Source organism: Phytophthora ramorum (assembly GCF_020800215.1).
Source record: "Phytophthora ramorum isolate Pr-102 chromosome Unknown Phyram_PR-102_s0015, whole genome shotgun sequence".
Lineage (NCBI taxonomy): Eukaryota > Oomycota > Peronosporomycetes > Peronosporales > Peronosporaceae > Phytophthora > Phytophthora ramorum.
The window spans coordinates 976,879-1,002,019 of record NW_027150661.1 but is presented as its reverse complement, the minus strand read 5'-3'; the positions used below and the strand labels follow the sequence as shown (position 1 = coordinate 1,002,019).

Here is a 25,141-nt window from a genome sequence, read left to right as displayed (position 1 = left end):
GCTTGAAGCTCGTTTGGCGCGGTCCATCGTTGTCGTCCAGGTCCAGCGCGTCCAGGTCCAGCGCAGCATCATCGACGTCTTCATCCGAAGTATGCGCCGAAAGTCCAAAGGCCGACTCATCGAAGTTGACATCGCGACTGACAACCACCTGCCCCGCCTCGATGTCATAAAGTCGATACGCCTTGGACACTTCTTCGTAGCCGAGGAACAACCCGGCGCGAGCCTTGGGGTCCCACTTGCGCCGCTTTTCCTTCGGCGTCAGGATGTACGTCTGGCATCCGAACACACGCGTGTGCTTCACACTTGGCTTGGCCTTGTACACGATCTCGAATGGAGTCTTGTGCTCCACCTTGGGTGACGGCAGGCGGTTCTTCACGTAGATGGCCGTCATGGCCGCCTCAGCCCAGAAACACTTGTCCAACTTGGCGTGATGCAGCATGCTGCGGCCGATCGTGACGATGGTCCGGATGGCGCGTTCTGCCGTGCCGTTGGTCTGGTGCGCGTATGGAACCGTGGTTTGCTGCTCGATGCCTTCGACTTCGTAGAAGGCCTTGAGCGAGTTGGTCGCGAACTCACGAGCTCCGTCGTGCCGCACAAACTTGACCTTCTTGCCGAACTGCGTCTGCACCTTCGTGACGTACGTCTTGATGCAGTCTTCGCTCTCCGACTTGGCACGCAGGCAGAACCCCTTCATGCATCCGCTGGCTTCGTCCACGATCAGCAGCAGATACTTGCTGCCACCCAGTGACTCTTCTTCCATGGGGCCGCAGATGTCGAAGTGGAGCAGCTCGAACGTGTCGTAGCGGCGCTTGTCACGGTTGCTTGGGAACGGCTTCTGGACCATTTTCCCTTGCTGACAGCCGCGACACACGCTTGGTCCACTCGACTTGGAAGGTGCCTTCGCGTCCTTGATCATGTCGTTGTCGACCATCTTGCGAAGCACCTCCACCGGAGCGTGACCCATACGCGCGTGCAGGTCGACCGTCTTCCCACTGGTCGCTGCATTCGCCGATCGCTGAGGCGTCTGGAGCCAGTAGAGGCCATCCACGAGGTTCGCCGCCGCCACCACTTGCTTGGAGGCCTTGTGCGCAACGCGCATCTGGGTGCCGTCGAACACGACTTGGAACAGACCACTCTTGTTGATCTGTGGCACGGAGAGCAGATTCTTGCTCATGCTCGGCACGTACAGCGCGTTCTTGATCTCGATGTCGCGCTCGTCGCCGTTGGGCAGAACCACTCGTTCCACGATGGTCCCCACACCCATGATGGCCGCCTTGTTGCCGTCGGCCACCGAAAGTTCGCCCTCGTTTCGCTCAATCAAATGGGCGAACTTGGCCTTGTCGTTGCAGATGTGGTGCGTTGCGCCGCTGTCGACCGCCCACATGCCGAGCATATCCTTGCCCGTCGAAATGCCACACTCCAGTGAGACCGCGAACGCCACTCGATCATAGCCGTAGCCGTAGTCGTAGCTGGCGTCGTCGTTCCTCCACTGGGCATTGTTGGCCCCGCGTCCACGGCCATTGCCATTGCCGCCGCGTCTTGGGCCCCGATTCTCGTCCTTCTGCTTGGTCCAGCACTTGTCGATCGTGTGCCCCAATTTCCCGCAGTACGTGCACTGGCGAGACTCTCGGTCGGTGTTGAACGCCTTGGCCGCGTCCTCCGTCTTCACCGTCGCCGTCTTCTCGCCTTGCCGCTTGATGTGCTCATTCGTCAGCACCTTCACGACGTCTTGCGATCGCAGCTCAGCGCTGCTCATCTCCAAGTTCAGCACGACGTTCTCGTAGCTCTTGGGGAGACTGCGCAACAGGCAGATCGCCACGTCCTCGTCCTCCATCTTGGCGCCGATGCTGCTGAGCTTGGCGCTGATGTTGAGGACCTCGTTGCAGTGATGCAACACGTTCCCGCCTTCCGACATCTCCATGCTGAAGAGTTGGCGCTTCAGGTAGATGCGACCAGCCTTCTGCGAACCACCGTACAGCGTCTTCAGGCGCGTCCACGCAACCCACGCTTCCTCGCAGTCGTCGACCACATGGTGGTAGTCCGCGTCCATGTGGAGCAACATCAGTCCGAACGCGATGTTGCTCGACTTGACGTACTCGTCCTTGGGCCGCGAGTCCGTGAAGCTCGGCGTCGTCTCTCGGTTCACGACATGCCACACCGACTTGGTCAGGAACACGCCACGCATGTAGCGGTTCCACGTCGCGTAGTTGTCTCCGTTGAACTTGTCGATGGAGACCTTGGTGGAGGCGTCGTGGGCAGAGGACATGGTGCTTGGGCTCATAACCTGATGGAAGGTATGGATCTTGACACCGAAGCTTGACGGAGCGGAGGGAGGGCAGCACTCTGGGCGAGACCGGAGCGGAGACTGGAAACCACTTGAGGGGTAGAACGAAGATTCGAAAGTGATTGATTGAGGTCTTTAGCTCGCTAGCCTTCTCGCTACTCTAGACCTACTGGATACACACTACTTGATTCTTTACTGGATACTGAGTTACTTCAGCCAATGAGAGAGCGCCACGTCGAAGCCCATCTTGTACCTACAATCTTGTACCCACAGGTGGCGTAATCGACAGTGGCGTAATCGTCGGTGGCGTAATCGGCGTGGGTTCGGATTGGACCGGTTCGGGTTAACCGGTTCACGGTCAACAACCGATACCAAACCGGTAACCCTCCATACCCTCAATAGTATCCGGTAAGGAATCCAGTAGAGTGTATCCAGTAGAGAATCCAGTAGGCTTAGAGGTAGCAAGGGAGTTTGCGAACTAAGGACCTAAATCAATCACTTTGCATTTTGCCATCAACCGACCAAAGCCTTTTGGTTATGAGCCCAAGCCCCGTCTTCCCTGCCCAAGACCAAGACCCCGACTACGCCTTCGCCATGGACGCCACCCCGACCACGACCGCCCGCATCAACAAGTTCAACAGAACCAACTTCCACACGTGGAAGTTCAAGATGCAGATGGTGCTCGAGGAGCGCGAACTGTGGGAAGTGACGAGTGGGGAAGTGAAGCTGGAGCACTGCACGACCACGGCGGATCAAGCGACGTTCAAGAGGAAGTCGCGTAAGGCGCTGGCGATCATCTGTCTCGCGATGGAGGACTCGCAGCTGCCGCTGGTTCGCTCGGCCAAGGACGCGCATGATGCATGGTCAAGACTGGAAGGACACTTCGAGAAGAAGAGTTTGGCCAACAAGCTCTTTCTTCGTCGGCTTTTCTTCACCACGATGATGGACGGAGGTGATGATGTGCTGGAGCACATCAACAAGCTCAAGACGCTGGCGGAGCAGCTCGACGCGGTTGGCGCTCCGGTCAGCGAGGACGACTTGGTGATCACGCTTCTGGGCAGTCTGAGCGAGTCGTACCAGTTCCTGATCACGGCGTTGGAGTCGAGAGCCGACTCGCTGTCGTGGGAACTCGTGACGTCTCGGCTGCTGCATGAGGACATGAAGCGCAAGGAACAAGGTGGCGGCGGCGTCGACGGAGCCGCGCACGGCCAAGGTCAAGCGTTCATGACGAGAGACAACAAGCGCAAGGGCCGACCGGTGAAGAAGACCGGCGCGTGCCACAACTGCGGCAAACAAGGACGTTGGATCCAATCCTACCCGCTTAGGCGCGAGATTGACTACAAGTGCTACCAAGTGTGACGGAGCACACAGTACCTTGCATAGAGGGAGTGCTAGAGAGTGTAAGCTCTCGGTGAACAACAAGTTCACGGTTCCCGGTCTAAGGGAACCGACTACGACTTAGACGGTAGGTTTAAAGACTGAAATATTTTATAGGTGAGCCAAGCTTGATCCTTACAAACTCTAAGTCAACTATAGTAAAAGCTAAACAAGTGCCCAATGGTTGGCTCACCGCCAACCGGTACCACGTATCATGGGCACAAAAGAGAGACATCCCGTCACTCTTTATGTAACATGGGTACACGTCGGTGTACCCCGTTACATCGGTGTACTCCGTTACAACACAGACGGCCGCGTGAAGGATATCCGCGTAGCCGTCGTACCCCCCATCCCCGGAAGGATCCGTTCAGCTCCACCCCGTCTCGATCACCACTGACCGTCCCCAAGTGAGCGCTAGAAGAGAGGAATCCGCAAGCGTCTGCGTTCAACTTCACTAAAACGATTTCTCAGGCTAGTTTGCCTCTATCTTCGAATAACGAATAAACATGTAATATGACAGGTGATTAGTTATGAGGCTGCTCTACAAATCGTACATACGTCGCCACAGAAGGCAAGGCAGTGAGAAGTGACGTGGTGCAGTCCGAAACTGGAAGTGACGTGACGACGAAGCTGTTGCGATGAAGGCAGGCTACCAGCCGTTCGGGCGCGTGAGCTCCCGTGGAGACGTGCGTCGAGGCGCTGGGTGGGACCTACGCGTGGCAGTTCTCATGGTCTTCCCCGTCCTCTGCCTCGTCGTGGTGCTGTACGAATTCCTGTACCTGCAGGAGTACGCGGCCAGCGGCGCCCCAGACGCCCCCGTCGAGGACCGCAGCGTCCACCTTCGCGCCGACCAAGAGGTGGCCCCCACGCGCGTGCCAGAGCCCACGGACCCGCCGTCCATCGTCAACGGACGCAGCACCATCATCCTCGTAGCCAACTACCGCGACTCGACGAGGTAGTAGTGACTGCCTCCCCCCCCCAATGGTATATTGCATCTAGTAGTGACGCGTAACTGTGTGTGTTGCTGTCTGGGTGGGAAGATGCTCGGAGACGCTGCGCTCGATCTTCGACAACGCCGTGGCGCCCGACAACCTGCGCATCAGCATCTACGACCAGATCTACCCGGCAGAGAAGGAGCGGCCGTGCGTCGAGCACTTTTGCGAGCTCGTGGGCGAAGAATTCTGCCGCCGCCCGCAGATTGTGTCGTCCCAGATCGACGCTGTCAACGCGACGGTAGGAACGTTGGTGCTGGAGTTCTGTCGAGCTGTCATCTGATGACATCGTTACCGTGTAGGGACCCACAGCTGCGCGGTACGAGACGGAGAAGGCCATCTCGGACGAGGACTTCTGCATGACCATCGACTCGCACCTGGTCTTCATCCCTGACTGGGACGAGAAGATCGTGGCCCAGTGGGACTCGCTCGAGAACCCCAACGCCATCATCTCCGTCTACCCAAAGTCCACGGAGCACCTGACCAAGCACGACGTGGACGACAAGGTGCAGCTCATGTGCATGTCCCGCATCGAGACGCAGGACGCAGACTCGATGGTGCAGTACGCGGCGCCCATGTGGATCGACAAGAAGGACACGCCCAAGCCGCGCCTGATGTCGCAGCTCGCTGGTGGCTTCAACTTTGGCGGGTGCAGGCAGGCCAAGGAGGTGCGCAACGATCCGCACACGCCGTACCTTTTCCACGGGGAGGAGTACTCGCGCGCAACGCGACTGTGGACGGCCGGCTTCGACTTCTACGTGCCGTCGGAAGACATCGCGTACCACTGGTACGAGAAGCGGAAGGTCGTGTGGGAGCGGGACTGGAGCGAGCGGTACGTAATACAGCAGCCGTCCAAGCGCCGCATTCGCTACAGTCTGGGCCTGCCCGTCACGAAGCAGGACTTTGACCGCACAGACCTCGACAAGTTCACACTCGGCACGAAGCGGACGTTCGAGCAGTGGAGGAACTTCTCGGGCATCGACCCGCTGGCCAAGTACATTTCTAGCGACGTCACCCAGTTCAACAATTGTCGGGAGCTGCAGTACGTGCCGTACTGAGCAGCAGCAGCAGCAGCAGGCGAGGCGGCCAGCGCGACGGAAAGGAATGACAGACAGACAGCGCAGCCGAGCCTAAATTGCATTTCAACGAGAGTCGAGTGTCTCCCCTTTGCATCGTTTTTAACCAGCGCCGTAAACCAGAATGTCGGGGCTGCCGCGTCTTGACCCGCGGCGTGTGGCGCTTGTGGTGGCGCTGCTCGCGTACCTCCGGAACACCGGACGCAACCTCCAGCAGCAGCACGCGCTGCTGCAGCAGAACGACCCGCGTCTGCCCTGGCCCGAGCACGCGCAGGCTGTGCTCAAGTACGCGACGGTGGGGCAGCTCATCGCCAGCTCCGAGTACCTTTTGTGCGTGGTGAAGCCGCAGCTGACGGCGCGGATCGGCCGCTTGCTGCTGTGGACGCCCAAGGACGCGCGCGTCAGCTGCCGCTACGGACCCCACGAGCGCAATACGCTCGACGTGTACGGGGTGCAGGGGTCAGAGAAGCCGGTGCTGGTTTTCATGCACGGCGGAGCCTGGTCTTTCGGGCACAAATGGCAGTACGCGCTCGTGGGGGAGTATCTGTCCACGCAGGGGTTCCTGGTGGCTGTCGTCAACTACAGGACGTTCCCCAATGGGTCTGTGGTGGATATGATCGAGGACATTGAGAACGCTGTAAGAGGCTCACAGTGGCGTCTTCACTGGGTGTGGCTAACGTGTTGGAGGTGACTCTGTGGCAGGTCTTTTGGGTCGCGGACAACTGCCGCGCACTTGGTGGCGACAGCAGCAGCCTCTTTCTGAGTGGCCATTCCTCTGGCGCACATGTGGGGGCGTTGGCGCTTGTCAACTCGGCTCTTCGTCTTGCTGCGAACGACCCGCAGGTAGGGCGCACAGTGTATTGCTGTGATGGGAAGGAGCAACCGACTGAGCTTCGTATGCGCAGGCTGCGAAGCGGAAGGAGATCGTCAACTATGTGCGAGGATTCATCGGACTTTCGGGGCCGTACGACATCTCGGATCATTACGTCTTCGAGAGCGAACGTGTTGTGGGCCCGCTTAACGGTAACACGAGCGCAGTAAAGCAGCGTGTGCTTATCTATCCACTGACTGAAAAGCTGCGATCGCTCCAGGAGTGCACGAGATCTCGTCGATGAAGCCTGCTATGCTGGGCATGGGCAACTTCAACACGTTCAGCCCGACCGCTCTCGTTGCAGGGGCGAGAAACACAGGTAAGGAGCTTCTTGTTTCACGTGCTGGCTGCTGGCGAAGTTGACTGAGATGGCGGACTCTGTCTCCGCAGCGTTTTCACTCCCACCGTTTTTCCTGTTGCACGGAGAGGACGATACGGTATGTTCCTCTCGCTCTCAGGTGTACCTCGTGGTGGTGGCTAATTGCGATCGTCTCGGCCCAGGTCGTTCCTACGAGTTCGTCAAAGAAGCTTGCCTACAACCTGGTACGACTGCCTACCTTCGCAAAACGAGTGCGTCACTTGCTCACAATGGACCTTGGATGGCTTTTTCAGAGTGGAGCAGGCCAAGCCGTGGCGTACTGCGAAGTGAGCGATTGCACACACGAAGACATGGTGTTTGCGGTCATGGGCGACGACGTAGACTGCCGTGCGGATGTGATCAAGCTCTTCAAGCGGATTGTGTTGGCCCCGGAGGGTAGCGAGGCTGCTGTTGTTAGCGCACTGTCCTCAGTCTCGACTGTGCCACCGTCACTGGCATCAAAGCTGTGACGGCGAGGAAGTGCAACAAAACAAAGCTCCAGTGACTTGCGTGTTGATACCATATCAGGACGCAGGAAAATACCAAGTCGAAGCTGCTTTATCGCAGGAAGTGCTCGTACCCTTCCAAGCCTTCGGAATACAGCTCGCTGCCAATCGCGCGGTCTCTCGTCTGCTCTCTCTGCTTCTGGAGCTTCCTCTGCGCCTTCGAGAGTGCAGCCGAGGGCTTCCGCTTGCGAGCGAGTCGGTCCTGCATCCGTTGCGCTTCACTGCGTCCATCAGCCGCCATCGCGGCCTGCTGCTCGTCATGAGGTGGGAAGTGCGTGACCCTCGCCTGCTTGCCTGTAGCCTGCACCCCCACGCCCGCCCTGTCCGTCTTGAACGTGGTCGCGACGGGCGTCATTCTGCCGTCTCCTGCGGGTCCCAGTCCCCCGCTCTCCTGCCAGCCCATGGACTTGAGCATCTGAAAGCCGCGATTCGTCTCTGGCAGCCACACTAAGAGACCAACAGACCACCGCGTTAAGTCACTAGTCTCCTCCCCATAGCGTCCCATGACGTCGCACCTTTCCGCACCGAGACGCCCTTGGCGCTCGACAGCAGGTGGGCCGTGCTCTGGTCATGCTCTGCCACGCTCGAGTCCTTGACGTACACGTTGCAGGCGGCACAGAAGTACATGGCTCCCCCGTCCTCTGATTGATTGGCTGCAAAGGCCTCAGCGTCGCAGAGCTACACACGCGCGATCCACGCGACCGAAGACCGTCTCAAGCCGCAGCGGAGACGAGAAGGCCACCGCCAGGACTCCGAACGGCAGCTTCTCCAGCACGAGGCCACGGGATCTGCCGCTGGTCACGGCGCAGACGCTCGAGAAGGAGGTCGAGACGACGTGGAACACGCAGTCGCTCAGTCGCAGCGCGGGCGTCGCGTTCTCCGCTTCTTTGCGCCCTGTGGCGGTTTGAATGGCCTGGCGCGTGAGCTGCTCGAAGAGGGCCAAGAGCTGCAGCGGGTCCACGTCCAGGGAGCCGTCTCGAAAGCAGCCGTCGCGGTACTCGACGCGACCCGAAGCAGAGACGAAACTCACGCCGTCGTAGGCAGTTTCTGAGCTGGGGGCGTCCACAGGAGCGAGGAGATTGTGCAGGAAGTCGCGCCAGTAGCGACCGTTGCGCGCGGCCATGAGGCAAATCTGAAAGTGAACGGAGGCTGTATAGTGTAGTTAGGTTAGTTGTGCCTGCTGCTGTCTAGAGCCCGAAGACGCGCATGATGTCGCCGAAGGTCTGCGTGGAGATATTCTGCTTGTAGCGTTTGGTGCACTGGCGCAGCTTGAGGACGTCGCACGCGACGCGCTTCCTTGTCAGCAGAGCCACCATCCGCGGCGAGCTGAGGAACTGCAGAGAGAGAGAGAGAAATGGTGAGCGCTTGCCAGCAAAACGGCAAAGGCCACTTGTCGTACCTGGCAGAGCTGCGTGACGTTCTTGGGCTTCTTGGTGGACGAGCACTTCTCAAAGTCCACGAACGTGCAGCGCCACTGTTGCGTGGAGCGATGGACGATGATATGGCGGTGAGGGTGCGTCATTTCTTCCTTGTTGACCCCCATGAGGTCCATGGCAAAGCACTAAACAAGCGTCAAAGTTAGGACCGCAGAGCTGCCAGCAGAGCCCAGCAAGATGCGCACCTGGCACAGCATCTCCCGGACGACCCACAAGGCGTTGGCTGGCGTCGTCGCTTGATCGCTTTCTCCCAGGAACTCCACCACGTTCTTGCCTTCGAGGCGCTCGCACAGGAACCAGCCGTTCCCTGCATCGAGGAGCCGGGCGCCGATGCCCATGCGGTTCACCACTCGGAGCCAACGCGCTTCCAGCGTCACGGAGCCCGCGGACGTTGCATCCGCCGCCAGTTTGGCCACCACTGGCCCCGCATCGGAGCGCAGCTCGCCTGCATACAGCACGCCGCGCTTGCCCCGCGCGAAGAAGCGCAGGTTGGCCACACTCGCCTCTAGCACCTTCAGAGCGGTATCAGCTTCGACCGTGGACGTGAGTTTGTCGATCTGCGCGCCCTCGAGCTTCCACTTCTTCCACCTGAGGCAGCAATTGGCAGTGGATGAGTACGTCGCCATGCAGTGACAAGTGGCTCCAGTTACCGCTCCAGATGCGCCGAGCCAGTCTCTGTCTCTTGACTGGAGGCTGGTGGCTGCTCCCCGCTGCTCTCAGCGTTGCCACGCCGCTCGAACAGTGCACGCGCGACGCTCTCGCGCTCGCTGCTGGACAGGAACGTGTGCAGCGCCTCGAAGCGCGTCAGCACGGCCACCTGCCACATGGTCGCGACTGACTGGCAAATCAGCGCGTCGTGCATACAGTAACGGGACGATCCACTGGAAGAGAGCTGTTCATTATTGGGATACCGTCTACTGCACTACATGTACAGGTCCAGCAGGAACTTCTTGTAGAGCGTCATGAACTTGGCCAGGAAGGCCTCGAAGTGGAAAATGTCCTTGGAGCCGCGCTGCATGCGGTGCTCGTAGTACGACGCCCACTGGATGAGCTCGTGCTTGAGGTCGTCGTCCAGGCGGCTCATGAGCTCGCGGCAGAGCACCTTGAGGATCACCTCGGACGGCACGCAGTTGGACAGGAGCTCGTAGATCATCTCGCGCGCCTTCAGCAGGCTGCAACCAGCCAACCAGCAAGCAATTAGCAACGGTCCACCACTTCACGGCCATTGCACCAACGTACCCAGCAGGCGACTGCTCCTGCAGCACCACCTTGGCCAGACTGCAGATGTAGTCTTCCCACGCCGGCAGCTGGATCTGCTGGTCCGGCGAGAACGGGTAGCTGTCCACCAAGAAAACGATCACAAGAGTCAGCCTCTCATGGTCCCCCAAAGGGCCTGTAGCCAACCTACTTTTGCACGCGACACGTCTCGAGCATGAGCAGCGCGCGTCGCAGGTTCCGCTCGCTCTTGAGAGCGATCTCCTTGCCCAGCGGGGCGCAGTATACCAGTCCTTCCTTGTTGCAGACCGTCTCCAAGACGCCGCAGATGTCTTCGGTCGTGGGGGCGCCCACGCGCACGCCCAGACAGCGACTGCGCAGTGGGTCGATCACTTTGCTGGGGCTGGTGCAGCACAGCACGAGGCGACACGTGGCCGTGTACTTCTCCATGGTGCGACGAAGCGCGTGCTGCGCCTGTTTGCTGAGTCTGTCCACCTCCATGAGCAGCACCACCTTGAAGGGTCTCTGCGCGTTGCTGTCTGCCAGATGGTACTGGGCGATCTCCTTGAGCACCTCCTGCACCACGAGGCGGTCGCTGTTACCCACATCCGATGGGTTCATCTCAATGTGGAAGTTGCTGGCCACCGTCGTGATCTCCACTTTGGTGCTGCGGTTGGGCGCCTTGAACGACTTGTGCTCCAATCGCACCTTGAGCGCGCCGTCCCCGTACAGCGCTCGCAGCAGCGCCATGATGCGCGTCTTCTTGCCGGCACCCGACGGCCCGTACACGAGCAGGTGCGGCAGGTCCGAGGACGCCGACAGGTTCGACAGCCGCTTGGTCACCTCCGGGTGGAAGTCCAGCGCCGAGAGCGACGTCGGGCGGTACTTGTCTACCCACAACATTGCTAAAAAGAAAGTGAGGATTTTTTGGCGGGAAGCGACTTTTGGATGAAGCTTAAGAGCAGGTTGGAGTGGATAGATATGTTCCTGAAATGTATGATGGGCGTCTTCAACTTACGATTAAACAGCTTGTTGCGTCAATTCTTGGTGCTGCTCTCATTGTGTTATCCTCTGCTGCGAGCTGTCTGCAGTCACCCTGGACACTACTCCAACATGCAAACACACACAAATCACGCGGCCGATGCCGCCTCAAGCGGTGGTCGTGGTCTGCAGCAGCCCCGCACGAGCTCCGAGCGACATGGAAATCGTCTGGAACGTCTGTCCGAGGTCTGCAGCTGTAAGCGCCTCGTGCACCGTCCCGCCCAGCTTCTCTGCGAGATCCGCCAGCCCCAACTCACTCGCGCGCCCATAGCCCACTACAAACGTCCGTAGCCCAGACTTGGCATAGCGTTTGCGGACGTCCACCGCCATCTTTGGTCCTTTCTTGCGGTCTGCTGGGCGGCCATCCGTGAAGAAAACCAGCACGGGCCTGTACACGTTCAAATCGGTGCGCGAGAAGATGGCGTTCGCTTGCCTCAAGCCGTTCGAGTAGAAGGTTCCGCCTCCGTGGAAGTCGATACGCATCCCTGGAGAGCTGCCGATGGAGACGCGCTCGTACTCGACTATTCCTCGATCTCCGAAAGTCACGACCGAGACGATGTCCTGCGTGGCGCCACTCAGCAACCGGCTTCGGAGGTACCGGCGGACACCACTCACCAGCATCCCCCACGGCTGTCCGCGCATCGACCCGGAGCAGTCCAACACGAAAACGTGGTGCACCTTACCCGATGACGAAGTGTGAGAACAGGAAAAGCGGTGCCCGCTGATGTACGACAACCCACCACGTTCAGAGGAGGGCGGCGCCACAGCAGGAGAATGCCAGACTGCCAAGTCACAGTAAGACGGCGACTTGCGCTTGTGTTCAAGTGCGTCGCACAGGTACGGACACTTTGCAAACGAGGCACGCTCAGATGCAGATCGACAGGGGTCCTCCCAGCCGATGGTCTTCCAATACTTTTCGTGCAGCACTTCGTCGATCTGGTGCTCTGGAGGTGGATGGAGCTCCGTCTGGCAGTGGCGACGTTGGTCTTGCCCACCAACGTACACGCAGGCAGGCGCGGTCTCCTTCTCGCACTTCAAGTAGTGGACGTGGCCCCTTCCAGCGGAAGAGCAGTACATGTTGCACATTTCAGCTATCCCCTTCTCACCTGGCACGTATTTGCGATCCTCCCACGCGATGACGCTGTCCTGAGCAACGAAGTGCATGTTGCGCATGTTGCCATGAGCTGCCGAGTGTTCCCCTTCGTGCCCCACCGACTTGTCGCAGTAGTACTCACAAGCCGTGCATCTCACGCCACACCCGTGAGCACTCTTCGTTCCGTTCGGCAGCAGCTTCTCACACGAATGAGTGACACCGTCGTGGTTCGTTTCCCCCGGCTGAAGGACAATAACACACGTGTTGCGGACTCCTACCATTTGCTTGAGCTCGAAGTCAAAGGTATCGCACGAGCCTGAGAATTTGCTTGTCGAGACTTGAACGGTCTTAGCGCAGATCCCAGACGCCTCACACATTGCGTTGCACGCGTGGCGTGCGTTGCACAAGTGAATTATCTCGTCACCCGATGCGCTCAGCTCCGCAGCGGCAGTTTGGCCATTCTCTTGTGCAAGTTTCGCCCTCAACCGAGGTTGGTCGTGAAAATGGCTCGCATGGCTGCAACGCTCCTTGCAGCCGTCCATCTTGCACGAGTGGTTGCATCGAATTTCAGCACATTTGTGCACCGTGTGCGGGTGCTCGCGGTTCAAAATGCACTTCCCACTGCAGTTTGTCGCGCAGCATTCAGCACCGCACAGGTGCTGCTTCACGGAGCATCGGTGTTCTCCTTCGTGCCCTGCAATCAGCACACAAATTCCTCCGCAGTTGGAAGCACCCGCCAAACTGCACGCGGCTCCGCAGGTGTGGTCACCCTTACCGCAGTCGCATTTCCCTTCGTGGCCAGCCTTACCGACGCAACGGGGCATCCCCTTACCTAGTTGAAAGTTCCGCATGCAATACTCGCACAGACTGCGGCACTCGTGGCTCATCCCGCAGTCGTGCATTTCGTCAAAGGAATGGCACGCCGATCGCATGCACTCGAGCTGACACTTGCTGCAAGTGTGTGCACATCGCTTCAACAGGGCCTCCAACGGGATGAGGTAGCTCTGCTCGAGTTTCTCCCACTCGTCCATGAATCGCTCGGCCCCCAAGAACTGCTTCACCCACAAAATGACTTTAGTCTTGCGGCGGCGCACCAAGAAGGACAACATGGCGTCAAATCTCACATAGTCCGTGTCCGTGATTTTCTCCAGAGCACCCTTTGAGGTCAGCACCAGGTAGCGTTGGAAAAGGCTCAGCAGCGTCAAGTGGATAGACTTGGTGCTGCTTGTGTGGATGTCTACCAACGGGCCGAAGTCAATTTCCTCATCGTTCATGCTATCCAGCGATATTTCCTGATCGACAATTGTCCATTGCGCCACGAGCTCTGGATAGTCACGGCTCATATGCTGAAAGCTCAGCATACTTAACGTCTCCTCGTCTTGCAGCAGCGGACCCTTCATACTCTGTGGCACGATTTCATCCTTCGCCTGGGCATCTACAGGAATGATACATCCCGTCCGAATAGCACCAGGCAGCTTCCGATGAAGCTCGTTCATTTCGAGTCGCTGAGAGCTCTCATCGACGGCGGTCCAGTCCAAGATGGAGATTTTAGCCAGGACTAACCGAAGGCAATCGTGGAATGAGCTTCCGCTTTTATAGCCACGCGCCGATTGTGGCTCATTCACCAGTGTTTCGATCAGTTGCCGCGCGTGACGCAGTGACTCGTAGTACCCCACAGTCCCCAGAGGGGGCGAGCAGTTGATACCCAGTTTCCCCGAGTACATTTCCGTGAGGAAATTCTGCTCTCGGTTTGCCGTCAGAAGCTTTTGGAACTTGCGCTGAAACTCGGAGAGGACGCCATGTCGATCGTTTGGGTTCACATCTTTCACACTCATATACAGCGTTCCTTGGAAAAGACGCTCGTCATTCTTCAACAAATTAACCCCTTTCTGGAACTTGGAGAATAGGCAATCGATGTCCTTATCGAAGCGCATTTCCATTCGGAAGATCGTGAACATTGATAGAGAAGCGTTCAATACCGATAGGAACACGTCTTCCTGGTCGGTCCGCTCGAAAGAGCCAAGGCCTTCGAAGTCCAGAACGACAAGCAAAACATCTTCCATGATGCGCAGCGTCATCCACGCGCCATCGGTACAGCGATTCCCTGCGATGGCAAAGGAGGAGCCTGTCAAATGGTTCAGGAAGTAGCTCTTTCCTGTCGACTGCTTTCCCATGGAGGTGACCACGATGCATCGGCCTCGCCACGCACACAACAGCGGAGATAGGAGTCCAAAGCGAAGTGATTCTGCGATATCTGCTGCCCCCCACGCGAGTAAATCCTCTTCCAGCTCAATCTGAGACTGGTCCATACCATCATGCAACACGGTTAGCGCGTTTGACTCAGCGCGGCAGATTTGAACTGGTAAAAACGTGATGAGAGCCTGGAAGAACGACTTCAGTGACTTTACTCCCATGCTTATTCCACATAGAGAACGCTTCACAGCGAGATTTTTGGTCAAGTCGAGCCCGTGCAATGGCTTGTTCAGGGAGAGAAGGTCACTCATCAGCAACGACAGAAAGTCGTGACATTCTTCGAGCGCTTCAATGGAATTTTCAACAGCCGAACACGCGATAGTGAGCGACACAGGTTGAAGTTTGGCAGAATCGAGCAAGCCGCGCACTGGGAATTTCTCGAACACGTGATACAATGTGTACAACCAGTGCTGCTTGCGCGGACAGTCCGCGTTGCTGGCCTCAGGATCACAGGCCTTTGAACCTTGGTCACTAGACTGCCGCATTCGGTACGAATCACTGCGCACGGTGACTTGAAGCGAGAACGCGTAGAGCTTCCTCGCCAACGGGTCCAGCACAAGCACTCTGTCGTCAACACATTGGACACTCACTCGATCGGTCAAGAATGCCACGCCCAGCGGTAAAACTGGCAGGTGCCGATGATCATCTCGACACACGCACACGATCTCTCCATCGAAGGCTCCATCATCACTCGGCACCGACGACACCACTCCGATAGCAAGATTATCTGCCAAGCCCAACAATTGGCTGCTGGAGACGTTCATTTCGTTAGTAGATACGTTCATGACATTGGACGTCTGGTCATTGTGGATATCAATCCCTTGAGAGCATCCGCTCGAGTCGGTCAGATATACTGTGCTGTCCAGCAGCAGCACATCAGTAAACGGCAGCTCTGTCAACGTTGAACGCACACCCAGATCAATAACTTTCATCAACTCCATTTTCTTGAACGATTCGTCGAACTTGTAGACCCCCACCGAGTCTTTTGACAAGAAGGTCATGATTCTGGTTCGAGCATCGAAGTCACAAACCGAGGCAAACTGCCCAAACGTACGAATGACCTTTTCATTTGCGCGGGATGGCCGACGGGGGTCCGACGTTGGGGGAAAATGGATGAACTTCGCGCACATTCGCTCTTGGCCCGTACAAATTTGCAGGGCGGATCGCACGCGAACAGTGAACATTGCCACGAGATTTTCTTTCGGACGCAGCAAGAGCCGACCCAATATTTCCAATCGCCCAGCAGTACTTTCCAGTCTTCCTTGCATGTTAAGCTTCACAATGTCATGGAAAGCAGTGGGTGGTGCATGCACTTCTCTTGTACCCTCGCAATGAACAGTCCCTCTGCTTCGGGTATGCGCGCTGACACTGAGCAACAGCCCGTCCTTGGACAAAAGGCTCTTGCGCAATTCGTCGAACTTGTCTTCTCGGATCTTCTTCTCGCTTTCGTAGTAGACAGCCATCGCATGCTTTTGCTGAGCTTTTAGATGTTCGAGTTGTGCGTTCTTCGCAACTGCTAGCCCACTCTCCACGGCAACCCGCCATTGTGTCTGCAGTGCATTCAACGGTTCAGCCATTTTCTCCAAAAACGCCTCCCAGCTAACGGGTGTTCGGGCCTCGCCGTCTCCTCCCATTTTCTTCTCAGCATCAGGATTGTGTTTCTTCGCGTTGGCGCGCGCTTGACGTTTAGGCACCGCTTGCCCAAGCTTGGGTTTTGCAGTAGTGGCGCACATTTCCACCAATTTACTCAGCTCGCCTTCTTGTCCGCGAGAGTAAAGGTCAAATAGTGCGGCCTCAATCTCTCTGAGGCGAGTCGGCGCCTCTAAGAGCACCACAATCTTGGGGTCAAAGTTCCAAGAGCACACTGCGTCGAGCCACTCCCGAAACTCTTCGTAGGCTTCTGAGGCTGCCAGCGAAGATGCGCTAGCTCCTTCACTCGACCTTCCACCAGCGTGCAGCTGAAACAACTTACCCGAGACTCGATCAACCATATCTCTCTGCTTAACAATCTCGTCGTTCACCTTTTGAGCTGCCACATCATACTCTTCTTGCTGCTGCTTCTCGTGCGCATCCCGTAAACCCTTCACGTGCTCCTCAGGCCACATGCCAAACTCTCGTAGGATGTTTAGGCAGAGCTTCACTGAACGGACAATCGTTCGGCTCAAATCGATCCGGTACAGCTGAGACTCGGTCTTCAGCCATGCCGCGAAAGATAACTGCATGTTTGAGCAGAAGACGCGTCGAACTGGCTCAGTACGGATCACCGAGTTCATTGTTCTCGTCAAAGCAAGCGCAGGATAGCTTCCCTTCAGCAAACAAACGTTGGTGCAATCTTCAGGGAATTCCTCCAAGTCAATAGAACTGACTGCCACGCACTCTGTAGCATCCGACTGGTCCTCTTGCTTCTCAATATGAAAAGATACTGAATACGAAGACAGTTCGTCGTCGTCTTGCTCGTTCGAACCCGCTACAACAGTCTTGAGCTGTTCCAGGTCTGCCGATGAAGTGCAGCAGATGATATCTGGAGTTAGCCCCGTCAGAAAACGCAATACAAACGCCGGGGTATCGCGAAGTCCTTGAGGCTCGAACAGCTCGTCACGGATCCAGGAAAACACAACCAAACCAGGAGCAGCTTCGTCTCTGTCGTCTGATGCCTCACGACATGCCCCCTCGATCTTCACACAGTAGATACCCTCTCCAGCGTCAGCTAGCGATGCCATCTCCGTGGAAGTGCACGCTTTCATGTCGACCAACGAAGCTGCTACTTGAGCTTGTTTGCCAAACAGACCCTTGAATCGCATCGTGCCCGGGCACGAGTTCTCAAACAGATCAAAGCGCAGAAAGCGGATAAAGTCGTCGTCAAACTCGCGCGCATGAAGCACGTCGAAGTTGAAGTCCTTGGGGTTCACTGACGACATCATTCCAAACCCGCGACACAACCGCATCACTTCCAGCTCGTCGAGGACCGGTTTGACTACCTCCATCTCACACTGGGTTTCGCGAACAAGTTTCATCAAGCGAAAGAGGCTTGGCCCTGCCGAGGCATCGCTCTCAGCGCTGGAGATCGCGCTCTCCATGTTCAACCTTTGGCTTTGGCTGCAGATTGAATTCTGACGGCACTTTTTACGACATCGAATGACCTAGCGCCACCCGCGCGACAAAACACAGAACCATCAATCAAAGCAACTGCCGGAGGTCAGAAGGAATAGGACAAACGTTGATGGGTTAGCTCATTCCGCTCTACAAGATCGCGTCTTCGGCAAGCCAAAGCCGAAGCTGGTGACTCAAATGCCGTCTTTGCCGCGCGGGAAGGCGGAAACGCAGCCACTCGGCGCTTGCTGGCGTCTGAACGCCCAGATTCAAAACGGTGGGTTCCTTGAGACTTTCTTCAACCGCCTGGATCGATTCCAACGACGTTCGAACCAGCACGGTTTGGTTCTGTGCACCGCTCACACCCACAACATACAAACAGTCATTCGAGCACACAACCGTCACTTGAACAAGCCCAAGTGCTGAATCTGCTGGCAGCAAAAGGCTTCGCACCAGCTCGTTGTCCAGCTGCTCCTTAGAGATGCAATCAAGGTCCTGTCCTGCAACGAGCAGCTTGTTCTCGTCAGGAACAACCCAGATGCCATGCGCAAAAATCAAGCTTTTCCCAATTGCGTCTGGCAGTACTTTCAATTGGTAGCGCAGGAGCTCATTTGGCCGCGCGTCGAAGCGCGAGACAGAGTCGTCAAATGGCAGTCGGTTGCCTCCCATTCCATACAGCAGTCCATCCGACGCCAGAGACACTAGTGACGCAACGCCACCCATCGGCCGGGCGACAATTCCTACCAGTCCCATGCCAACACCGCCTACCACGCTTCGAATTCCAGTGTCAAGGCCTTGCATCTGTCTCTCCTTGTACACTGCAATCGGCGTCGTGATCACTCCAGCTGCTGCACCAACTACACTGGACCCCAATGACCCAAGACCGTCAGCAAGTGCTGAAGACAGATGAGTTGGGCGAGTGTAGTGGCGCTTCCTGAGCTCGTCCGATGGCAATGTCAGCTGATCCATTGTCCGCGAAATGGAGTACGAAAAGCCAGACACTGAGGTAAGCGTGGCTGACGTCGCATGGCCCAAAAAGGAGGCGACGCCGCCCACGACTCCTTTCGTTAGGATCCACGGACTGTAGCCATTTCTAGACGCAGCCAGCGGGATCTCAACCAAATCTCGAACTCCCTGACCGAAGCTCCGAAGAAAGCCCCTGCGATGCAGAACAGAAAGAGAAGTGAGTCGCTAATCCACAAACAGGAGCAACGCAGCTTGAACGTACGCTGGGTTCCCAAGGATGTTCAGCGACATCAGGAGCATCGGAGACCGAACAATCGTGTCGGCGACGTAGTCTGCTGCCAAATCCTTGTACAACTGATCAGGGAAAGAAAACACCTCGCGCATCTCGGTCGAGCCAAAGTGCAGCGGTGTGCCATCAAAGCTGTTGAGTACAGGGATGGACACGCGCGCCGTGATGGTCACTTGGATGTTGCTGATTCCAAAGTGCTCAATGTAGACCTTTCGCTGCTTCGTTACAACCGCAGACTCGTATGCAAACAAACTCCAGGCATCCTCCCGTGGCGCCATGCAATTTTTACCTTCACCACTGCACATTGCTGCAGAAGCAGCTTCCCCTTCCAGAGCATCAAGCACGGGTCGGACGAAAGCGTTTACGTATGACAAGATGCCATCCTCCACCTAGTGCAAAGGATCAAATAACGGCAAGTTAGAACGACAAAGCCCCACCACGTCATGACGAATTCAGTATTACCTGGAGGACAGCCGGAGCCATTTTCAACTCGATGCTGTGGAAATAAGACGGGATGCCAACCGGATCCCACGTGTCCGTGTAGATAACCCTGGCGATCATACTCGCTTTTTCCGCTCCAGGCAATTGCTTGCCAAGCAAGTCCCCCACCAGGCCTCCCAATCTCTCGTGTTTCTTCACCCGATCAAAGCCCAGCAAGTCTTTTGATGCTTGAGTCTCTGGGAAGCAAAGGATCGCAGGAAAGTTGCAGGTTTGCAGGAAGTGCCCCACCTCAATGTCATCAATTGCCACGAAGAGGGTCGTATACGACCGAATGTGCGACAGATAGCCCAACCGTGTGCTGTGACGGGAAGCTTCCGGTGGGTCCGGGGCTGTTGCAAATACGATCGATACTGCATCGCAGGTCGCTCGCAGGATCTCTGGATACAGGATCATCCCTCTTGCATCCCGTACGGGATCGTACTCATCGCAAAAATGAAGAGATAGCTCCTCCATACTCACGCCGATTTTCAAGAACGCTGGGACGGTCTGCTCCGTTTTTGTTGAAGTAGTCATCGAAGGCAGCACCAACGACGGTGTTGTACTCGACTGACCGTCACGCGTAGGGTCTTCAAGGCAAGTGATGGAGATCAGCCATGACCCTGCTCGGTAGAAGCACATGACTAAGAAGGTGGGGCCGGCCTTGCCTATCGCGTTGGTAAATGATGCAAACTGAATCCCGCCAACTTGCCAAAGCGCATTTGACCACCCGTACTGCGGCGAGCCAATCTGGAAGCGCATACGCTCGTCGTTTGTCGTGGCTAGCATGCCAGCGTTCTCTGATTCTTGGGCTGACGCTTCTAACCAGTCACTGAGCAGTTTGCTCTCTGAATTAGCCTCTTTACTGTCAGTGTCGGAACCTTCCTCTGCTAGTTCCTGCTTTGACCCACGTTGCTTGGCAGAAACCTGCGAATGCCAACGCGCTATTAGAAACTTAAACCTTTTAGCGCATAATACAACAAATTCGTACCTGTAGACCCCAATCGTATTCCAGGTAGTAGTCAGGGCCAACCCCTTCTGGTTCCGCCGGGAACGACATGTTTCGAAAGCCCAACATGTTGTGCCACTGGTTGTGAACAACCACAGGCGGCTGGTGATCCACAAAGAACATAATCTGGATACACTTGTCTTTCTGGGTCATCGTGTAGGTCAGCATTTTGTGACGAAAGCCACGGTGGCGGACAAGCAAGCGTCTTCGGTGGGTTGTCGTGGAGGGTGCTGGATACAATCCATCTTGCACGCTCGGTGGTGCTGATGACGATTCTGGCAGCTCAATGATTTTCAATTTGCCGTCTGCATTGAGCTGGAGAGGAATTTTCGGAAGAAGAACTGCAATTTCTTCTGTCCACTCATAGTCATCTTCCACAAGAGACACCCGAAACGAGCACGACAGTCTGGCCATTAAGGCTGGCTTGGACGCACTCGACAACTCCTCACTCGGACGCCGTGACAACTTCGAGCTCAACCAGGATGAGACATCGGCCGTAATACTTCGCTTTTTCGCCTCTTTGTGAAGACAAACAGGGACACACCATCCCGCATTGTTACCGGAGATTACCGATGGCTCGTCTTCATCTACAAGCACGTTTCCTCGACCGTCAGTTGGAACGCATTTCAAGTCGCACTTCTAAACATAACAAGTTAGTTTGCAATTGACCATGACGTATCAGACCCGAAGCATCCTTACCGTTGAGTTGACCACGACAACTTGTGGACGAACAATCAGTCTCAGGTACCCATCTGAGTTTCTTAATTCCAGACTATACGCGCTTGCTGTGCTGCTTAGCCCCGCTCTCGCAGGCGGCACAACAATCGGTTTTGTATCGCCCCTCACATTGAGGGATACTTCTGGAGACCATTCCACCAAGCTCATCTCGCTGGTTGGGTCATCAATTGTTGCGATTGAAATCACCAACCGGTTGCTAGCCACGGAAAACCCAACGGATCGCTCAACACACGAGTCAAACTTTTGCACAGCTCCTTGGTTTCCTAGTGGACTGCCGATGCTGACGTTGAGAATATTCGGCGTCATGTTTGCAACGCTAAGAATGCGCTCTGTTTTTAGTCGGATCATGGGGCGACGATTATCGCAGAAGCTTGCAATAACTCGGCAACCTTCGAAGTCGAAAATCTGGTCCTTGAAGTCCTTGGCAGGAGTACTGCACTCCAGCAAAAAACGGAGTGGTTTCCGGGAAGCCTGGGTACTAGTTTGGTGCTGCTCGTACTGCAGCTGGACATCGACTGGCTCATAAGGGTTAACTGCAGATACACACTTTTCACTGGAGGGTGCAATTTTTACGTTGACGGTTGTAGCCTAAGCACAAACAGAGAAGTTAGTACTCGCCCATCGTTGGAACAAACAGGAAAACGCACGTCAAGCCTACCTTTTGAGAGAAACTGAGTTCCACGGGAATATCCATGGTATTCTCCACTGTCACAGCGGGCCAGAATGACACTTCCATCCACGTGTATCGTCGTGATACGTGCGGTTGCAACGGATCAAAGTCCGTAGGTAACACAGTCTTACACTGTACTCGACAGATTTGACCCCAGGCATATTGAGTGGCCTCACCAGGGCTTCCTGAACGAAGCACCGCGAAGCTACACTGTGTTCTCTTGGGACTTTCAGCTTGGCCGTCGCTAATCTTCACAAGATCAAACTCATTAGGGAGACTGCCCTGTGTCGTCACACTGCACCAAGAGCCACCGTCGATGCCAAAATCGACGCTCGAGACCGACTCGACCATCACGCGTGAAATGTTGTCATCGGCACGTGTCGATGTACTAGTAGAAAGAGTACATGCCGATCCATCCAATGAAATGCAGTTGGGATGATGGTGGGCGCTTCTCTGAATAATTCGATTGTCTTGGTAAAGCTGATCGGACCCCGCGCAGCCATGTTCACGGGCCTCCTCACTCAATTTGAATCGAACAGGAAAGTCGCAGTAATTACGGACTGTCAGGGAAGATCGAAGAGTGACTATCGTCTGCAACCCACTCAGCTCCACACAAACCCACAAAAAGCCGTGGCAGTCAAAGTAGCGACCCGTAACAGCATTTTTCTTAATGCTGCACGGGTCACACCAGCGGGAATCCTCGTTTACTAGCAGCTCATTGTCACCCTGCATCTTTTCCCGGCTAGATTTCCTAATGAGATGTTGGTGTGGATCCTCCATAGCAAAGCGAAGCTGGTAGAAAGGGCTGTTTGCCAGGGAGAGCCAGCTGTAGGCCGCACTCGTATCAGCAGGCAGCAGCAAACACTCCAAAGTTCCTTCTTGCTGATACCATATACCCATGCCCGCGTCGTTGACGATCCTTATCCGCATACTTGATAGGGCTCCGTCGATAACGGGTTGAGAGGGCTTCAAATTTGGCTGCAAAAGCCTCGGAATTGAAGACATCACCAGCATCGACGTCTGGTTTAGGTACACGAAGACAGGTCCAATGAGTGTAGAGACCTCAAGGCCCTTTGAGGAAAGCTCAATCATCGCGTCAACGGTAGTCCGTGGGATAACAGACACAGTCAGTAGTTGGGCCATGTTGTCCAGGTAAACTTGCACTGCTGACGACACTTGCACATTCAGTGTTCTTGAGTGGCTGCCACCGGAACCCACGCAAGAAATTATTGTGTCATTGAGCTCAGCAGTGATGATGTCATGGGAGTCGTTCGCTGAACCCACATGACTGACAGACAGCGAGGCTTGAGGGAGTGTGATACTAGCACGCACACGCTGATAGGCGTCACAATCCAGGACAGAATGAACTTCCAAGGAAGAGGCCAGCAGGGCATTCACCACAAGACGCTTTTGCTTATTCTACACAACAAACAACCATTAGTCCAACAATCAACCTGACAAGATGTACCACGCTCACATAGCTTGGGTTCTCAACGTACCTCGGACTCCTTTCCACTCTGTAGTGGGCTTCTCCATCTTAACTCCCAGTTATCTGACGAGAGAGGGTTGTTAAACGAGAATATCCTAGCTCGGCTGCCAAATTCGAGGAGTTTTGTTCGATATCGTGTTTCTTCCATGTCGTCGTCAAACCACTGGCTCATCAACTCTCCAAAACTTCCTGGTTCATTGGTGTCTTCCAAACTATCAGAGCCTGCATTGGCAGGGGTACGTTCCCACGGAACGTAAAATTCGCAGACGAGGACAAAGCAAGCTTTTTTGCTATCCCAGCATCTCAACTGACAGACAATATCACAAAGCCGTCTCGCCTCGCCTTCCTGCTCTTGATCCCAGCCCCACGAGGGCCAGCCATTTGGAATACCAGTAGGAGGAATGGGCACCGGGTTAGCCACGATCGTACTAATGTTTCGTGGTATGTGGTAGCACCAGCGCATTTCCATCCAACTGTGCGTTTTGTTGCCAAGTCCCGGAAGAGAAGCCTGTTCTACAGTCAGGTCACGTTCCTCGACACCCCACGGCTCATTGCAGTCCTCGAGGTAGGCTGCCACATCTCCCAGCTCAATATCGAAGCTGTTGGGATCGATCTGAATTTGAACCTTTGTGCTAGCAATAGGAGATGGAGTTGAAGCAGCAGTTTGAGTTTCAATCAAGAGAGCCTCAGTAAACACGAGCTCACCGGGTGAAGGTCGTCGACCTTCTGCCATCCGCCGTAAGATTTTGAAGTCATCCATGGATGCCCCATCAAAGTTTTCCAAGGTTGGGGTCCCTTGCACGGCAGTCTCGCTAATGTTGATTTTACCATCATCGCACGAATCTATCAGTGAGAGTCCAACTCCTTTTTCAGTGCCGGCCCGCGTTGTCAACAACGATAGGATAGCCCCCAACGAAAAAGATGAGATTTTCACGCAAAGTGCATTCACTTCCGCTTGAATGCTAGTCCGTGTCATGTCCGTGTACACCAAGCAGACTTCGATATCCCCAACAGCAATTCGCTGAAGCATTTGGTGCTGTTCCCCAGTGATTCGAACGCTACAGTCGTGTAGCAGCCGTTGAGCCTCAGACACGACGCTGATATACTTTGAGAACCGCTGCCATGTACTTGAAGTGTGCATAGGCACTGGACCGACCGAATTTCTTTGAAAGCAAACCTCTAGAGGAGGCAAGTCGTCGGACGTATTCACGCCAAACTTGTCAACATTCAGCATCATTTCTAGTGTGGGTACAGAAACAAATCGATTGACCTCGTTGACTGCTTGCCCATTCCCATGCAATGACTGTTGAGTCAATTCATCACTGCCAAGCCCCACGCTCGCGAAAAGCTGGCCAGAGGTCACCCAAACTGCAGATCTTCCTCTCTGGGTGGTATTCTGTCGCCAATACGACATCACACTTGGAGCTACAAGCACCTTAACATTCCATCGTTGCTGGAAAGCAAATGGTCTTCTTATAATGGTTTGAACGGTGTACTCACGTGCTTTCTTCTCCCAATTGCACGCAGAAAATGCAAAATTTGGCGTTACGCGAGCGAACCGAGTCACCGCCAAGCTGAAGTGGTGCGATAAGTGAAGTTGGTACGCTTGTACATCAATGAACAGTGTGCCCTCAGTGTGGTCGCCAAAACTCCAGCGGGCTGCAATCAGCTTCTCAGGGTAGTTCTCCACAGTTAGTTGCCACAAGCTAGGCTCTGCGTTTGCTCCAAACACGACTTCTTCTCTTGGCATTTGTGTGGGAATGTTAGGGTCTGAGGCTGTGCGATGTCCTATCACCACATTTTGAACGGAAGCACTGCCAGCAAGAGCCGATAAACTGTGCGCAACGGCGATGGTACCCACGCGAACATGCGTCGATGTGTCCATCTCGAACATGTTCAGCTCGATTCCGT

General features: G+C 55.6%; 8 protein-coding genes across 8 annotated transcripts; 2 read left to right on the top strand and 6 right to left on the bottom strand.

Moving 5' to 3' along the window:
• Positions 1-4,299: 4,299 nt before the first annotated feature.
• Positions 4,300-5,711, top strand: KRP23_12631 ([Skp1-protein]-hydroxyproline N-acetylglucosaminyltransferase; the record flags this gene model as incomplete). The annotated part of the gene is made up of 3 exons (XM_067883272.1): positions 4,300-4,616; positions 4,702-4,894; positions 4,956-5,711. 3 exons carry the CDS (start codon positions 4,300-4,302, stop codon positions 5,709-5,711), a joined length of 1,266 nt encoding a protein of 421 aa, XP_067739539.1.
• A 142-nt stretch (positions 5,712-5,853) lies between these two features.
• KRP23_12630 (putative isoprenylcysteine alpha-carbonyl methylesterase ICME) lies at positions 5,854-7,428 on the top strand (the record flags this gene model as incomplete). The annotated part of the gene is made up of 7 exons (XM_067883270.1): positions 5,854-6,366; positions 6,432-6,572; positions 6,635-6,752; positions 6,821-6,919; positions 6,991-7,037; positions 7,102-7,143; positions 7,213-7,428. The coding sequence occupies 7 exons, from the start codon at positions 5,854-5,856 to the stop codon at positions 7,426-7,428; spliced, it is 1,176 nt and encodes a 391-aa protein (XP_067739538.1).
• An 88-nt stretch (positions 7,429-7,516) lies between these two features.
• KRP23_12629 (G patch domain and ankyrin repeat-containing protein 1) lies at positions 7,517-8,091 on the bottom strand (the record flags this gene model as incomplete). Its single annotated transcript, XM_067883269.1, has 2 exons — positions 7,517-7,911; positions 7,980-8,091. The coding sequence occupies 2 exons, from the start codon at positions 8,089-8,091 to the stop codon at positions 7,517-7,519; spliced, it is 507 nt and encodes a 168-aa protein (XP_067739537.1).
• Positions 8,092-8,128: 37 nt separating this feature from the next.
• KRP23_12628 (uncharacterized protein) lies at positions 8,129-8,587 on the bottom strand (the record flags this gene model as incomplete). The annotated part of the gene is made up of 1 exon (XM_067883268.1): positions 8,129-8,587. The coding sequence occupies one exon, from the start codon at positions 8,585-8,587 to the stop codon at positions 8,129-8,131; it is 459 nt and encodes a 152-aa protein (XP_067739536.1).
• A 64-nt stretch (positions 8,588-8,651) lies between these two features.
• Positions 8,652-9,726, bottom strand: KRP23_12627 (uncharacterized protein; the record flags this gene model as incomplete). The annotated part of the gene is made up of 4 exons (XM_067883267.1): positions 8,652-8,798; positions 8,864-9,025; positions 9,086-9,488; positions 9,551-9,726. The coding sequence occupies 4 exons, from the start codon at positions 9,724-9,726 to the stop codon at positions 8,652-8,654; spliced, it is 888 nt and encodes a 295-aa protein (XP_067739535.1).
• Positions 9,727-9,822: 96 nt separating this feature from the next.
• On the bottom strand, positions 9,823-11,018 carry KRP23_12626 (Replication factor C subunit 3; the record flags this gene model as incomplete). Its single annotated transcript, XM_067883266.1, has 3 exons — positions 9,823-10,072; positions 10,140-10,238; positions 10,309-11,018. The coding sequence occupies 3 exons, from the start codon at positions 11,016-11,018 to the stop codon at positions 9,823-9,825; spliced, it is 1,059 nt and encodes a 352-aa protein (XP_067739534.1).
• Positions 11,019-11,264: 246 nt separating this feature from the next.
• On the bottom strand, positions 11,265-17,579 carry KRP23_12625 (uncharacterized protein; the record flags this gene model as incomplete). The annotated part of the gene is made up of 1 exon (XM_067883265.1): positions 11,265-17,579. One exon carries the CDS (start codon positions 17,577-17,579, stop codon positions 11,265-11,267), a length of 6,315 nt encoding a protein of 2,104 aa, XP_067739533.1.
• A 163-nt stretch (positions 17,580-17,742) lies between these two features.
• On the bottom strand, positions 17,743-23,963 carry KRP23_12624 (Vacuolar protein sorting-associated protein 13B; the record flags this gene model as incomplete). Its single annotated transcript, XM_067883264.1, has 7 exons — positions 17,743-18,751; positions 18,821-19,236; positions 19,310-20,251; positions 20,316-20,972; positions 21,033-21,659; positions 21,730-23,160; positions 23,241-23,963. 7 exons carry the CDS (start codon positions 23,961-23,963, stop codon positions 17,743-17,745), a joined length of 5,805 nt encoding a protein of 1,934 aa, XP_067739532.1.
• Positions 23,964-25,141: the final 1,178 nt, after the last annotated feature.